The sequence below is a fragment of the Rhinopithecus roxellana genome, chromosome 4 (assembly GCF_007565055.1).
Source record: "Rhinopithecus roxellana isolate Shanxi Qingling chromosome 4, ASM756505v1, whole genome shotgun sequence".
NCBI classification, from domain to species: domain Eukaryota; kingdom Metazoa; phylum Chordata; class Mammalia; order Primates; family Cercopithecidae; genus Rhinopithecus; species Rhinopithecus roxellana.
The window spans coordinates 57117496-57134357 of record NC_044552.1 but is presented as its reverse complement, the minus strand read 5'-3'; the positions used below and the strand labels follow the sequence as shown (position 1 = coordinate 57134357).

The window sequence follows — 16862 nt, the reverse complement described above, 5'->3', positions numbered from 1 at the left end:
TGGCCTCCCAAAGTGCTAGGATTACGGATGTGAGCCACCGCACCCAGTCAGGGTTAAGATTTTTGTTTGTTTTCACCATTGCTGCATTTTCACTATGTAGACACTTTGGACTCTCAGTAAATATTTATTGAATAATTGTTGTTAAAAGAGATTGGTACAAATTTTGGTAGGAAAGGCGTAAGATTGAATGTAAAAGGAAAAGATAAATATCTGAAGAAAAACTGTGTGTGTGTGTCTGTCTGTCTGTCTGTCTTTACATGTGTTAAAGACATGATTTCTTGGATTGCGACTTAGGGTTATTGTCAGCCTTAGGACTCTTTCAACACGTATACCAGTCAACTGTTGCTGAGCCCTTTGCCTCACAGCCTGCAGGGAAGTCAGTTCTCCACACTGTTTACACTAAGAGGTACAGGTCAGATTTCCACCTAGCAAGAATTTGAAATAGTCGGTTGAAGTTAAGTTTCATCATGGCTGGGTGCGGGGAAACAGCTGCCTGTTTGTACTGCAAGGCAGTTAGAGAACAATTCTTTATTGAAATGTCTCAAATCTACTTCCTGAGGACACAAATGAACTACTAATTAAAGGGGTCTCTTAACCTAAGCAGAGGATGGGAATCCAGCATTACCTTTTATGAACAATCTGAAAGAGCTGTCTTCTAATGGAAACAGCATGTGAAGGGCTGTCTTAGCCTTCTTGGCAACCTGTTCAATGGCTGACAGCAGTTCAGATGCACTGCTGGAACCAACAACTTCATAGCCAGCAATGATGCTTCCATTTCTGCAGTGATTATGGGGAAAGAGAAATGAGATTCACTACTTATTCGTTCATTCACTCAGGGCCTATGATATGTGTACATCGTCCTGTGGACCCATGTGTATTGGGTCCACAGGAATAAAGCAAATAGAGCTTACATTCTAGTGGACAAGGCAAGGCAAATAAAAAACAAGTATCCACCAAAATTACATACATATATATATAAATTTATCTGTATATATACTTACCCTCCACCTAGCCATGCTCACTGGGATATTGCCACTCCCAATAATTATATCTATATATATACAGATATAATTATGGGACCCCACATTAAATAAAGCTGGTTAGTGAAGGCTTTTTTGTGCTGAGGGTCTTTGAAGCTGAGGCCTGCAGCCAGCTATGCAAAAAACATTGGTGTGGAATGTCAGCACACATAAAGGTCCTAAGGCAGGAAAATGCCTGTGAGTTTGACAAGCTTAAATACTAGGGTGATTGAAATTCAACAGCAAGGGAACAATAGCAGGAGATGTTATTGGAGTGGTACCAGGAGCCAGATCTCATAGGACATTAGAGTTGGGATTTCATTCTTTATTGAAAAGTTTTCTTCTTTATTAAAAGGTAGTGGCATCATAAGATTTATCTTTTAAGACCATAAGGGCTGCTGTGTAGAAAACAGATGGAAGGGAAGCCAGCAAGGAACAGGGAACCCAGTTAGGAAAGAGCTGGTGGTGGCTTGAACTAGTTGGGTAGCTGTGCATGTGGTCAAATTCAGGTTTTATTTGGAGCTAGAGCCATAGAACTTACTAATGGAGAAGATTTGGGGTGTGAAAGAAAGAAATTAGTCAATAATTCCAAGGAATGGAAAAGCAAGTTTTTGTATATTCTTACAATGGAGTACTACTGGGCTACAAGAAGGAAGGAACCACTGATAGAAAAATGAGGATGAATCTCAATGACATTATGCTGAGTGAAAGAAACCAAACACGCAAAAAAAAAAAAAAAAAAAAAAAAAAAAAAAAAACTGGATTATTCTATTTATGTGAAGTTCTGGAATAGACTAAACTAACCTGTGGTGATATAAAGCAGACAAGTGGTTGTTTCTGGTGTGAGGGGATGGCATGGAAAGAGGCTGGAAAGCAACACAAGGGAACTTTTGGGGTTGTGAGAATGCTCCATCTTGATAGGAAGGGACTTGCACAAGCTTTTGTCAAAGCTACTTGAGTTGTACAAAGTTTGAGCACATAACTGTGTGCAAGTTATACCTCAATAAAAGAAATTATAGCACAAGATGGCTCCAAGGATTGGGTCTCTGCAAGTGGAAGAACAGCATTGCTGTAATGGAAGTAGGGAAGACAGTGGGAAAAATAAGTTATAGGTTAGGATGGGGAGAGTCAGAGGATTCCCAGTTTGGACATGTGACATTTGACATGCCAGCTAGAAAACCAAGTGGAGATTTTCAAGTAGACAGTTGGATATTTGGGTCTGGAGTTCAGGGGAGTGCCCAAGCTCAAGTAATAAATTTAGAGTCTATCAGCATACAGATGTGTTTGAAACCATGAAAGCATGAGATCACATATATTAAGTCAATCCTGCAATAATAACTCATGAGACAAGCAGTGTATCATTCCCATTTTATAGATAAGAGAACTGAGGCCCAATGAGAAGTTGGGTCAGAAAATTATTAATTACTAATTGATCAGAGGCTCTGCAGCTCAAATTCATACTACATTGAACTTCTGCTCACAATGTATAAATAAGTGCAGACACCCTTTTGTGTAATGATGGTCACAATACCTTTGCATTTATATGTCCCTTCTATTGATTACAAAGTATTTTCCTGCTTATTATTGATTTGATTTAATGAAGTTAAACCAGGTTCCACAGGTGTATAACTGTTGTGTTTGACAGATAAGTAAATACAATGAGATATTAAGATTTATTTTAATCTGGGCATGGTGACTCATGCCTGTAATTCCAGCATTTTGGGAGGCCAAGGTGGGTGGATCATTTGAGGCCAGAAGTTTGAGACCAGCCAGGTCAACATGGTGAAAACCTTCTTTATTTTTCAAAATATTTTTTTAAAAAGACATTTATTTTAAATCATATATGCAAAATGTAAAACGTTAGACTGGGCTTGGTGTCTCATGCATGTAATCCCAGTATTATGGGAAGCTGAGGTAGGAAGATCGCTAGAGCCCAGGAGTTTAAGACCAGCCTGAGCAACATAGCAAGACCTCAACTAATTAGCCAAGCATGATGGCACATGCCTGTGGTCCTAGCTACCAGGGAGGCATAGGTGGAATTGCTTGAACCCAGGCGGTCAAGGCTGCAGTGAACTGAGATCGCACCACTCCACTCCAGCATGGACAGCAGAGTGAGACCCCATATTAAAACAAAATGAAACAAAAGTAAAACCTCAAAAGTTGTAGTTTATAGACTTGTGCCTACTTTTACTGTGATTTTGTCTACAAATTGTTGCAGACAGCTTATAAGATATACATGATAGAATATAAAGTAGAAGTATAGACAGAAAACAAGGATCACAGAAAAGAAAAATATGAATATTGAAAGTATGATTAACTATATAAATCTCAATGTAAAAAAGAAGCAGTGTTTTTGCTAGTATTGAATTTTAAAGAAAACTATACATGCCATGTATGACTTAAAAGGACAATGCCCAGGACAATATGTTTATAGCAAATGCTGTTGAAAATTTTCTATGAGTTGGCCGGACGTGGTGGCTCACACCTGTAATCCCAGCACTTTGGGAAGCCAAGGCAGGCGGATCACGAGGTCAGGAGATCAAGACCATCCTGACTAACATGGTGAAACCTGTCTCTACTAAAAATACAAAAAAACTTAGCCAGGCATGGTGGTGGGTGCCTGTAGTCCCAGCTACTCAGGAGGCTGAGGCAGGAGGATGGTGTGAACCTGGGAGGTGAAGGTTGCAGTGAGCTGAGAACGTGCCACTGCACTCAAGCCTGGGCGACAGAGTGAGACTCCATCTCCAAAAAAAAAAAAAAAAGAAAAGAAAAAGAAAATTTCCTATGGGTGTTTTTAAGTTAACTGTGAAAAAAATATAACAAGTCAAGTTCTCTGACCTCTAAGCCACTTTCTCTAACAAGCAGACAGAGTATTAATAGTTGGCAATTAATGTACACATAGATAACTAATTAAACAACTTTTGGAATTAAGGCATAAACAAGAAGATAATTTACTAAATATTTCTTTATTTGCTGTAAACAATGACTACTGGGTTTTGAACTATGATGTATACATGATGTCTGTGCAAAGATATTTCACCCAAAGCCCCACTTCTGGCTCCGAATTATGAAGCATCATATCTCCTGTGGTTGCTGAAGGAGAAAATCCACCCTTTGACAACCCACAACCCTTATCCCCAACCATCACTTTTTCCCATGGATGAGCACCATGATCTCCTGCCTTCTTCTGAGTTTCTGCCCTACTACTATTGTTTTGTAGTTCTACTCACTGACCCATAGTTTTGAGAATGCTTTTCAATATTTAAGGTCCTAGGCCAGATGTGATGGCTCACGCCTGTAATCCCAGCACTCTGGGGGCCGAGGCAGGCAGATCACCTGAGGTCAGGGGTTCGAGACCAGCATGGCCAACATGGTGAAACCCTGTCTCTACTAAAAATACAAAAATTTAGCTGGATGTGGTGGCAGGTGCCTGTAATCCCAGCTACTTGGGACGTTGAGGCAGGAAAATCTCTTGAACCCCATAGGCAAAGGTTGCAGGGTTGCAGTGAGCCTAGACTGAGCCATTGCACTCCAGCCTGGGTGATTAAATTAATTTAATTTAAAAATTTTAATTAAATTTTAAATTTTTAAATTAAAAATTAATTTTAATGTTTACAGAGTGAAACTGTCAAAAAAAGAATTTAAGGTCCTAAACTCATTTAAGTGAGAATCCAGGCTTTCCTCTTCAGACTTTTTAAAGCATTACAGATCCTTCTTCACTTAGTAAAAATCCTACTATAAAGATGAATTCTGTCCTGTTTTCTATCAGGGTCATCTAAAAACAGCGCTCTGCCTTCTGCAGAACTGGCGCCCAATTCTGGGGATGCCCTTCTAAGACCATTGTGTTACTTACCGAAATTGGGTGACCTGAACAGACTCAAAACCTTGAATTCTTTTGTATGCTTTTTTAAGCTTAGAAAGAGAACAAAGAGCAATGTGTTAATTCTTCTTCCCATACTTCAGAAAGACATTTGAGCAAAAAGTTGAAACAGACAATAAATAAATCAATAGTAGCAAAGGAGTAATGAAAAGAGATACAGTGGGAAATAATTGCATGTCATACAAATACAGTTAAAATAACAGTTGTGAATGTATACACACACACACATATCCATATATATATATGTATAAAATGTATGTTTGAGATTGCTAATATATTGTGAATAACCAACTGCTTAGAACAGGAGATGAACTTGATGCCAGATCATAGAATAAATTTACCCAAAATCCATTTTCTCCTTGGCCATTAATTTTTACAGGTACTTAGACTGAATCCATCTATTAAGTATTTGCTCGGGTCTTCAGTTAGAACTACACCTGAGCCAGCATCCTAGGTGGAGGGACACTGATCTAGTTTTTATGTGACTTTATCATAAAGTTGAGAGTTTTGCTTATTAACTCTCTTCATCCTCTAACAACAGAGTTTTCTTTATAGAGCAAATCCCAAATGCTGACAATTGAGCTTAGATCATGAATTTTTTTTCTTTTTCTTTTTCCTTTTTTTTTTTTTTTTGAGGTGGAGTCTCACTCTGTCACCCAGGCTGGAGTGCAATGGCACAATCTCAGCTAACTACAAACTCCACCTCCCGGGTTCAAGCGATTCTCATGCCTCATCACCTGAGTATCTGGGATTACAGGTGTATGTCACATGCCCTGCTAACTTTTGTATTTTTTAGTAGAGATTGGGTTTCACCATGCTGGCCAGGCTGGTCTCGAACTCCTGACTTCAAGTGATCTGCCTACCTCAGCCTCCCAAAATACTGGGATTACAGGCATGAGCCACCGCACCCAGCACATAAAAATTTTTTATAAAAAATAAAAAGAGAAAATAATCAAAAAGCCTTAGTATATTACTCAAATAAGTGAGCAAAACTCAACACAACGGAAGTGCAAAGAAGTCAGCTGCTAAACTTCCCTAGAAAGAAGATGCTTAGGGAATTTCAACTGTGGGCAGAGCAAATAACTGCTCTGTAATAGCTCACTGAAAATGAATAATTAAGAATATGTATTAAATATACATGCTGAATTGAAAACATTTGAACTTGAGTGTAGCAAACAATTCCTTATATAATGAGTAGAAAGACCTTACTTGAATTTCAATTCCAGTTGCATATTTGGAGTATATAGCAGAAGATGAATTCAAAAGGTCATTTGTAAATCTTTCATTAATTTTGAAAGTGCCCCAAATCTCTGTAGGAAATAAAAATAAGTTTATAGATATAATATATTTCTAACTTGATTTTATTAGCAGCCTACAATTACAGAAGCACAATTCGGAGTCATCTATTCAACAGTGATGTTTCAAGTTTTTTCAGAAGAAATATTCACCTAAAATAACACAGGATGCATACATAAAAACCAGAGTTTTCTATTGCAGATTTGGAACAGTAATAAGGAAGTGCTGCTAATCAAGACAATCTTAAAACTAGGTAAATGCGTGGCCTCTCATGTGTCACTAACGAAAGCATTCACTGAACACTGAAATGTATCTTCATCTAGGCAATAAGCTTAAGCATTGTCCCTATTAAAAAATAAGTGATGACAGTAACAGCAATACTACTTGCTAACTCCAACACCTTCCTTACCTACCCATTGCCAGTACTTCTCTGCACTGGGACAATTCTCTGTGTGGACAAATCCCATTTATCCTTCATTCAGGACCTAATCAAATGTCATCTCTTCCACAAAGGTCTTCTCTAATCCTCAGATGCAGAGTCTTTCTCTCCTATAAATTGCTACAGTATTTTATCCCTATCTCCCTCCCAGCCTCTTACATATTCCTAAACATTGATTTGTGTACGTCTCATCTATGCACATCTCCACAGTACTGTGGAAAGCTCCTCATAAGTGTTATCCCTGTCTGATCCAGCTTGGTATTTTTCAAAGATGGATTAGACATGGACCATCTTTTTCTTTTCTTCCCTTCCCTTCCCTTCCCTTCCCTTCCCTTCCCTTCCCTTCCCTTCCCTTCCCTTCCCTTTCTTTCTTTCTTTCTTTTTGAGACAGGGTCTCACTTTTGTCACCCAGGCTAGAGTGCAGTGGCACGATCTTGGCTCACTGCAGCCTCAACCTCCTGGGTTCAAGCAATCCTCTTCCCTCAGCCCCCCCAAGTAGCTGGTACTCCAGACACACACCACTACACCCAGCTAATTTTTGTATTTTTTGCAGAGATGCATTTTCGCCATGTTGCCCAAGCTGGTCTCGAACTCTTCCTGAGTTCAAGCAATCACCCTGCCTTAATCTTCCAAAGTGCTAGGATTACAGGCGTAAGCTGCTGCGCCCATCTTTCAAAACATAGGCTTTCATCAACATTTGTTGAAGAAATGACATTCTTTTCTTTCTTGTATTACAGCCTGGCCTCTCCAACGAGTCTCCTAATTCATAGACAGCAAGAGAAATTCTTCTTTGTGTCCTCCTAGAATTTGCCTCTGATCTGGGTGTAAAGATGGTGCTTAATAAGTAATGTATTGCCATAACCTGAATTGCTGTAGTCCCAGAAAGGAGAGCCAGTATTCCCAATTAAGCTGGGCTATTTCAGGCTCACTCTTTGCTCAGTTTCACCAATATCTGGGGCTTCCAGTTAGCTGAAGTAATCATTGCAGGAGCTTTTTAAAGTCCTTCATGCCCTGGAGTCCGTGTCATTTGGCTCATCTCATCTTTCATTGAACAGAAACCTAAGTTAGCCATAGCTCCCTCAGCTACCGCTGGTTTCCTAAGCTAGACTTTTAGCTTTTGTTTTGTTTTAACAAGGCATTCAGTACACATATTTGTTGACAATTGACAGCATTTTTTTTAGTAGAATCATTCACTATGTGTTCCTCCCTGCATTCACATCTCTAGACTTCCCTTTTCTTGAAATTGATGTTGGCAAAAGAGGTGAAAAGAGAGTAGGAAGACAAATGTTGCTTATTCAAGCAGTTCCTCATTTTGGAATTTTAGCAACTCTCCCTCAGTCTCAATAGAATCATATGATTGCAGAGCTGAGATGGATGGACCTAAAGGTTGAAGCGACCGTCACATGTGTTTCTGGATCTTCTGTACTATGAAAACTCTCACTGTGTCCAGCCAGGCCCAACATAATATATAATCACTGTCCCTCAATCTCCCTGTAAACAAACAGTGACTAGCAAGACGATGAGCCAGAGTCCCTTCTCTGTTGCATGTTGGGGTGGGAGAAGACCCAGCCTGAGCATTCTTTGTTGCTTACTTGTTCTCTCACAGAAATTGACACTCTGGCTGAGATTGTTGAGATGACATTCACAGCTTGGGAGTGCTCCAGCCGTGTGAAGGTAGCAGTTCTGGGGATCGAGGCATGAGGGAGGAAACCAGGTGTAGCCGTCTTCACAGGTACACTGCAGGATCCCATTCAGGCTGTTGCAGTCTGCACAAAAAAATAGAACTCAGTGATTCTGGTTTATAAACTGACTACTGCTGAGCAGTGATTTTATTTTTTATATGTTTATTTTTCAGATTAACTTCCCACATCTTCTATAAGTTTTGTTTTGGTTTGTTGCCCAGGCTAGAATACAGTGGTATGTTTTGGTTTGTTGCCCAGGCTAGAATACGGTGGTATGATCTCAGCTCACTGCAAACTCTGCCTCCTGAGTTCAAGTGATTCTTGTGCCTCAGTCACCTGAGTAGCTGGAATTACAGGCATTAATTCCACCACCAGCTAAAGTAATTAGCTGGAATTACCACCACCCCTGGAATTACCACCACCCCTGGTTAATTTTTGTATTTTTAGTAGAGATAGTATTTTGTCATGTTGGCCATGCTGGTCTTGAACTCCTGAGCTCAAGTGATCTGCCTGCCTTGGCCTCCGAAAATGCTGGGATTACAGGCATGAGCCGCTGCACCCAGCCCTGAGTAGTGATTTCTGATCCTTAGTTCTGACATGGAATCTGGACCAAGGATTTGATTGGTGCAAAAGTAATAGCAATTTTTTGCCATTAAAAGTAAAATAATGGTAATATTTCTCACCAAAAGCCAGAAGGATGAAGCCAGGATGGCAATATATTTAAGGTAAGGAAATGTCCAACTCAATAAATTCTGAGGTTGGTATCAGAAAGCTAACAAACATAAAGCTACAATGGCTGGGATTAGCATGCAAAAGAAGGATGTATGCTCCATACATAGCCACTGCAATGGAAGAGAGAAGCAGAAGAGGACATTTGTAATAGGAGAGATATTTAAAGGATTCTAGAGGGTATTTGACCACCATCTCATTGGAGACTCCTTTCCATCCACCTGCCACCACTCCCAGGTAGGCCTTATAAGCAAGATGACAAAGGCAGAGAAACATTTTCGGGGAAAGTCATGATGAAAAATTTCTCTAGTAGCAATCCTCTATGCCTGCCCCCTTCTATCACACCTGAAATTCCCACCGAAGTCATTTTTTTTCAGTAGATCAAAAAGCAGGGTGAAGTCACCGGACACCTTTGTGAAACTATGCACAGTGTGCAGCAAATGGTTCTCAAGCTTTATTGCACAACAGAATCACCTGGAAGATCTCACCCTGGAGTTTCTGATCCTCTAAGTCAAGATGAATGAAGAATTTGCATTTCTGTTAAGTTCCCTAATGCTGCTGCTGCTGCTACTGCTAGCCTGGGGACCACGCTTTAAGAATCACTACTTTAGATCAATAATTTAACTTCTCTGAACCCCACCTTTGTGCTTATTAGTGCTGTTTGCCAAATATTTCTTGCCATCTTTCAGGTACACAGGATTGCATATCCTAGTCCCCTGAAGTTAAGTGGAGCCATGGAGCCAGTTTTAACCAATAAGTTGTGGGCAGAATTACTGTGGTCACTTCTGAGTCAGAGAATTTAATTGCCTATGGAAAACTCTCCAGTGTTTCACTTATTTTTGACTTAGCATGGGTATATATGAGATAGGGTCTGATACATCACTCTGCGTACTGGTGGCAACAGAAACAGCCCTCTGCCAGTCTGCAATGGACATGTAGCATGAAGAAGAAATAAAGCATTTATTCTTTTAAATCACAGATTGTAGGGATGATTGCTTCCACAGCATAACCCAACCTGATAGCATAACCCTGACTGATACACCCGCCTTCCCCATTTACATATCCAGTCACTGAGAGACACTTACATGTGGTAGCCTTTGCTCTGATAATCATGAGCTCGTGTGAGCATAATATTGGAGGCTTCAAGAGCTTCAGAAAATTCCTCAAATCTCTTTTCTCCTTGGAATCTCTATAGGTCACCTGAAGCAGCAGCTCATATTCTTGGACTGGGCCTAAAGAGAGAAAGAGGGTCAGAAACCTTTTTTTCTGTCCATGGGGAAACTATTACTGAGGAAGCGACTGAGAAACAATCATCAAATTCAGCCTGGAGGTCAGGGACTCTACCACGCTGCTTGTTCTTGAGTTCCTCTCATCCAAACATGGACTAGAAATGAATACCCAGGATAAACACAAGCCAATGGTTCCCACACATGCCAAATATACGTCTGTCCTCTCACTTCTGCCAGGCCAGCTGCCCCGGTGCTGCCTGTCCCTCCCCAGAATTACTCTCTTAATGTTATACAGTTCCTTACGGCGCACCCACAGTCAAGCTTCAGGTATCGAGACTGACGGGGGAAGAGGTGAGGAAATCCAAGTCAACCTTCCCTCCCCCGCCCCCAGCTCTGATCTCCTTGAAGTATCTCCAATATAAGACCCCTCAATCTCACACTTACGACGAGCCCTTTCTTCTCCTGTGAAAATATTCCATTCGTTAGCTGAGTTTGGGTATTTATATGAAATCCAAAAGCAAAACAAAACTAAACTTTCCCTTGAGGCTTGATCCACCCTCACCTCCAGCTCATCATTTCTGGACAGCACCTTTTCTTTCCCCAAGGAAAAGCCATTAACTGATTTTGACAGGGAAAGGAGGGGAATCCTATGAGTCTTCTCCCATCCAAAATTCACTTGAAAGGAGGGGAATCCTATGAGTCTTCTCCCATCCAAAATTCACTTAAGTCCATTCACATAAAACTTGGCATGGAATTCCCAGGGGCTTCAAGGTCCCCCAAAGCTCACCTATGAAAGACCCGACATCCCACACCATTGCACCTCAGTCCCATCTCTTACTCTCCCATCTCCCTACAGACTGGAGCCTCTTCCCCAGGCATTGGAAGTCCTCTCTGAGTGGTGGGAGCTGAGGCTAGTCGCACTCCTACTGTCCAAGCAGGTGAGGAGTGGGGAACAGGGAAAAGGGTGGCCCTGCTCACATCGTCAGGGGTTAATGGCACTGGTTCTGGAGCCAGATTGACTGGATTTGAATCCTGGTCCCTGCCGCTAGTTCTGTGCCTTAGTTTCACTATCTGTAAAATAAAGATGACTGCTGTACCTAACTCAGAGGGTCAGTGTGAGGGTTTAATTCATCTAATGCACTTCAAATAGTCCTGCCACATAGTAACATCCCAGTAATAGTTGCTATATTTTTATTGTTATTTTTACTGTCAGGAAAATTGTATTCACGTCATTACAAGTTGAAATTTTGATTTCATTTTCCCAAAGAAGTGTAGCCTTGCATGATGATAGATGCTATGGTACTATTAGCACATTGCTGTATGGCAGACCCATTGCATGGTAGAAAAGCTATTGTGGACTGATCCAGGAACCTAACAACCACATGTGCATCACTGTTTCTATAAGGAAATGTGTTCAGCACCAGAAACATCAGATCCACAAACTAAATAGAACACAACTCATTTCTTGACTGGAGCTACGGCCATTAATTACATTGTTAGAATCAAGGCACAGAAGAAAAGGGCGTGTGTGAACAGCTACTTGCCAGGTCTGATGTAAGACACTATGCTCTCGTGATATTATTTAATCTTCACAAATGTCCTGCTCATAGGAATTACTGTCATTCTCCTTGTACATATTTGGATGTTTAATAATATGCCTAGGATCATACAACCAGTCAGAGGCAATGCTGGGATTAGAACCCTGGTCCCTTGACACCAAAATCCACTACACCATGCTGTCTGACTGAGCCTCACCTGGTTGTTTTCTCTTATTCACAATGAGTTCCCTTTTTGTTTGGATGCCATCATTTATCTGTTAAAAAGAAAACAAATAGTTATGGTGAGACTTTGAAGAGTTGTGCTTCATAAGGCCTCACTGAGTTTCCCAGATGAATTAAAATCATGAATCTAAAATCCAAGCCAGGGATGGTGAAGAGGGCGGTCAGGGAAGGCCTCATTGGAGCAACTTTTGAGCAAACACCTGAAGGGTAAGAGGAGTATGCCTGGCAGGTGAAGGCAGAATGAGGACACAAGAGCCGCGGAGAGAGGAGAGAGAGAGGAGAGGCACAGGAGGTGGGGTCAGAGGGTCTCTGGGGAGGCAGGTTGTGCAGGCCTTTATAGGCCACGGAAAGGGTTTTATCTTCTCCTTGAGTGAGATGAGAAACCGCTGGGGAGCTTTGAACAGGGGAAAGACATGCTGTAACTTACTTTGTAGCAGGCTCAATCCTGAAGCCCTGCTAAGAACAGATAAGCACAGAAGCAATGAGTGTGTTTCAGGGGTTGTTGAAATTATGCAGGTGAAAGACAATGAAGGTGTGGATCAAGGTAGCAGCCACGGAAGTAGTGAGAAGTTTTTGAATTCTGGATATATTTTAAAGGTAAAGCTTAAAAAGTAATGCCAGTGGTTTAGATATGGAATGTGAGAAGAGTCAAGCATGATTCTTGAGGTTTTTTTGCCTAAGTAGCTGGAAAGATAGTGATACCACCTGCTGAGACAGGCAAGAAGGAGTGGGTTCGATTTCGGGCAAATGAAGTTCGGAGGTCCACTGGGTGCCCAGCTGGAAATAACACGCAGATAATGGACATGTGAGTGTGGACAGGGGAGAGGTCTGAGATGGAGCTATACAGCTGGGAGTCATCAGCACGTAGAGAATATTAAAACCACGATCCTAGATGAAAGCATCACAAAAACGAGTGTAGATAGGGAAGAGAGTGTCTAAGGATTGCTAATGTCCATCTATGTGACTTTTCTGCATCCAAAAAGCCATAGTAGAAAATGTGTTGAACTGGAAAAGATCTCTAAGGTAGTTTAATCAAAGATCCTCCTTTTGCAGTTTGATCATCTAAACTCCGAAGAGATGAAATGACTTACTTATCCAAGGCCACACAATGAATGTTGGTCATGTTGAAACAAGAACTCAGGACTTCGGATCTCAAGTACATTAAATTATGCAGTTGCAGTCCCCTAAAGAGTGAGGGGTTCTAAAAATGCCAGAAGGAGAGAGGAGAGATAGTTGAGAAGAGATATGAGATATAGCACCAACTTACCCCCAGGAAGCCACCGTGGCCATCAGTGAAGGTGAAGAAAGAAATGAGCCACAGCACTCCAACTTTCATTTTCCCTGGACTGAGCAGCAGCAGTTGGGTGCATAGTCTGTGCTAAACAAGCAGGGTATCAGGTAAGGTAGAGACATAAAAACAAGAAATTCAAGTCAAAATGTAAAAATGCACACAGTGGTGGGGCCCCACTGAGCTGATCCAAGCCCCTGGGTGTCTGATTGTGTTTCCACTTCACGGAACCTGTGACATCATGACTTCTGCTCCCACTGCAGGCGTAGTAAATTTCCACCTTTACAGACTGATTAGAAAACTGCTCTAGAGCTGTCTTCCAGGTGATGGTATCTGACTAAACACAGGCTGTTTTTTAAATCATGACTTGCTTAACATTGCAACTAGGTGCATTTAACACCAGTCTTTTATATTTCACGGAAGTTTCCTTTTCATTTTGAGAAAGAAAAACATTAAAATAACCAAAGACTCTTTAAACCATTAATACCAGGATACAATTTGAGTTGTAAGCACATAAATAATAATGAATCAATCCAGCAAACTTCCTTTTTCATAGTAGATACCATCAGCTAAAAGATGTCCTTGAGTTTATGATTATCTCAAATAATTTAGATAAAACTCAGTACATAGACCTGGTCACAAGATTAATCACTTATACCCAGGTTATTTTGCATCAAAAAAAATCACAAAATGTTAGAATTGTTCTGTCTAATACAGTAGCCACTAGCCATGTGTGGCAATCTAAATATGAATGACAGTTTAAATTAAATTAAATTTAAAATTCAGTTGCTCAATCACGTTGACCACATTTCCAGTGCTCAGGGGCCACATGTGGCTAGGGGCTACCATATTGGGTAGCTCAACACAGGACGCTTACATCATTGCTAAGTTTTACTGCACGGCATTGATAGAACTTAAAGGAATACCTTCTTCTGACCTCTCAATGTTTCTTTTACATCTCACAGGAGAAGGTGAAAAAGTTTGACTCCCGAACTCAAAAGTCCTCCCCTGGAATAAGTGTCCTTGCTTAGCAGTCCGGAGTACACAAAGTTGGGCTCTCCATCCAGCCCTTACCTTGCTTCCTGGGTGTGCTTAAACTTCATACAAATGCTGCTGTCTCTCCAGTGCCACCCCACACTGCCCTCTGATCTCAAAAGCAGAGAAAAGGCATTAGAGACAGGGAAGAACTACCACAGAGGCGGCCTATGTTTCAGCTGAGACCTTTTCTAGGTCTTTCTGGGGCAGCATGAAAAACAGGCAATGTGACACGTACAGCTCTTGAATTTCCCTTCTCCTTTTGGATGAATGGTCCTCTTATGCCCCACCTTCCTGTTTACCAAAGACTCCTTGTAAATCTGTTGCTTTAAAATTCTTTGGCAGCAGCCTGAGCTCTAGATTACTCTTTAGGGTCTTGTTTCCCCACAGCTTGTCTGCTCTGAGTTCTATTCCTTCCTGCCTGTGTTTCTGCTTTCTAAAAGTGATGAATATTTGTCTCTAGAGCAGTGTTTTACAAACTTTCTTGACAGAATCCCATAGAAAGAAAGATATGTTATAACATGAGTGTGTGTGTGTGTGTGTGTGTGTGTGTGTGTGTGTGTGTGTACCTTGGATATTTTCTACTTGTTTTTATTTTATTTATTTCATTTTTATTAGTAAATTGTTAATTCTACTAAATTGATTTTGCAATACCCTCATGAAGCACAGTCACATTGCAGAGGGGGGTTGCGCCCCTTCCAGCCCCTTTTCCACTTTTTCTTCACTTTTTTTTTTGAGATGGAGTCTCACTCTGTTGCCCAGGCTGGAGTGCAGTGGCATGATCTCAGCTCACTGCAACCTTCACCTTCCAGGTTCAAGTGATTCTCCTGCCTCAGCCTCATGAGAGCTGGGATTACAGGCACCCATCACAATGCCTGGCCAATTTTTGTATTTTTAGTTGAGATGGGGTTTCACCATGTTGGTCAGGCTGGTCTCAAACTCCTGACCTCAAGTGATCTGCCTGCCTCGGCCTCCCAAAATGCTGGGATTACAGGCGTGAGTCATTATGCCCGGCCACTTTTTCTTCACTTCTAGGGAAGGATTTTTTAATTTGAATTCTCGGGAACTATTTGGGTCACAGTTTACAGGGCTGGAGCTTTCAAATGGGATAACAGTCTTGGTGCCTGTGGTGTGATCCGTTTTGCCTCTTTGTGCCAGAGCCTGCTTCCAAATGGGAGACCTGGCCTGCATACGGCTCTCAGGCTCACTCTCTCTCTGTTTCTCTCTCTCTCTCTCTCACCTCCTCATCCCACTCTGAAAAATCTTTCTCATACATGTAGTCCAGGCCTGAGGCTGTAGAGCCAGCTTGAGAAGGCCTGAAGACAGCTCTGGGCATTGTGGAAAAGCCCTCTCTCATAGACCCCACCTCTTTATTCCCTCTTCTCCCACCCTAGAGATACATTCTGGCATCCTTGGACTTGCTACAGATGGTAAACTGTAGCTTAGAGTCAGAGTTTCAGACCAGTGAGGAAGGGAGGGAAGAGAAGGAAAGGAGAAAACATTTAGGAGCTCATTAGAAAATGTGGGTGCCCCCATCTCACCCTAAACCTACTAAATCTTGGACAGCTCAGGCCCAGCTCTGTATATTATAATTATAATTATGATTATGGAGACATGTTCTTGCTCTGTCACCCAGGCTGGAAGTGCAGTGGTGTAGTCATGGCTCACTGCAGCCTTGACCTCCTGGGCAAAAGTGATCCTCCCACCTCAGCCTCCCTAATAGCTGAGACTACAGGCTAATTCTTTTAATTTTTTTGTAGTGACAAGGTTTCACTATATTGTCCAAGTTAGTCTTAAACTCCTGGGCTTAAGCAATTCTCCCACCTCAGCCTCCAAAGAGGGACTACGGGCATGAGCCACCATGCCAGGCCAGCCCATGTGTATTATTAAAGCTAGACAAGCAATGCTCACATCCAGGCAGGTTTGAGAGCTGTTACTCTAGACTGTTTTAAGTATAGGAAAAACGATTTATCCAGAGAGAAGTGGCAGAGGGAGAGGTTGTGGTGCCTGCGGCCTCCACTCTGCTACCCTCCATCCTTAAAACAATAAAAATAAAATAAAAAATAAAGATTTCTCTACCTAGTCTAGTCCTGTGATAGGAGTTCTACTCTGGGATTTGAAACCAAAGGTCAAGTGAATCAAAATTGTTTTCTTTGCTTCCTTGGTGCATATAGCTCCCTCTGGGATACAGTTGTAAGGTTTAGGAAGTAAAAACACAAGATACCCTCAAAATTTTGAATTTCAAATAAACAATGAACTTTTGTAGTGAAGTATGCCCCTGTGCAATATTTGCAACATTATTTGTTGTCTAAAATTATTTGTTTCTTATCTGAAATTCAAATTTAACTGGACACCCTGTATTTGACAACTAGTTAAAGGTGGGAAAAAATGAAATCTCAAGGCACATGGGTCAAAATGGGCTCTGTAGCTGCGCTAGCCAGGGTCCCGTTCTCAGCTTTGACATTTATCAACTGGATGCCCTTT

The 16862-nt window shown here is 41.3% G+C and overlaps 1 protein-coding gene across 1 annotated transcript in view; it reads right to left on the bottom strand.

Moving 5' to 3' along the window:
• ADGRF1 (adhesion G protein-coupled receptor F1) overlaps positions 1-16862 on the bottom strand; it is a 50495-nt gene that overhangs the window by 15857 nt on the left and 17776 nt on the right. The window contains exons 4-10 of the mRNA XM_010356510.2: positions 13323-13428; positions 12030-12087; positions 10131-10277; positions 8227-8400; positions 6109-6209; positions 4873-4931; positions 626-777 (exon numbers count right to left, since the gene is read on the bottom strand). Of these exons, the coding sequence (XP_010354812.1) occupies positions 626-777; positions 4873-4931; positions 6109-6209; positions 8227-8400; positions 10131-10277; positions 12030-12087; positions 13323-13391 (760 nt within the window). The 5' untranslated portion in view covers positions 13392-13428. The remainder of the gene's footprint in view (positions 1-625; positions 778-4872; positions 4932-6108; positions 6210-8226; positions 8401-10130; positions 10278-12029; positions 12088-13322; positions 13429-16862) is intronic.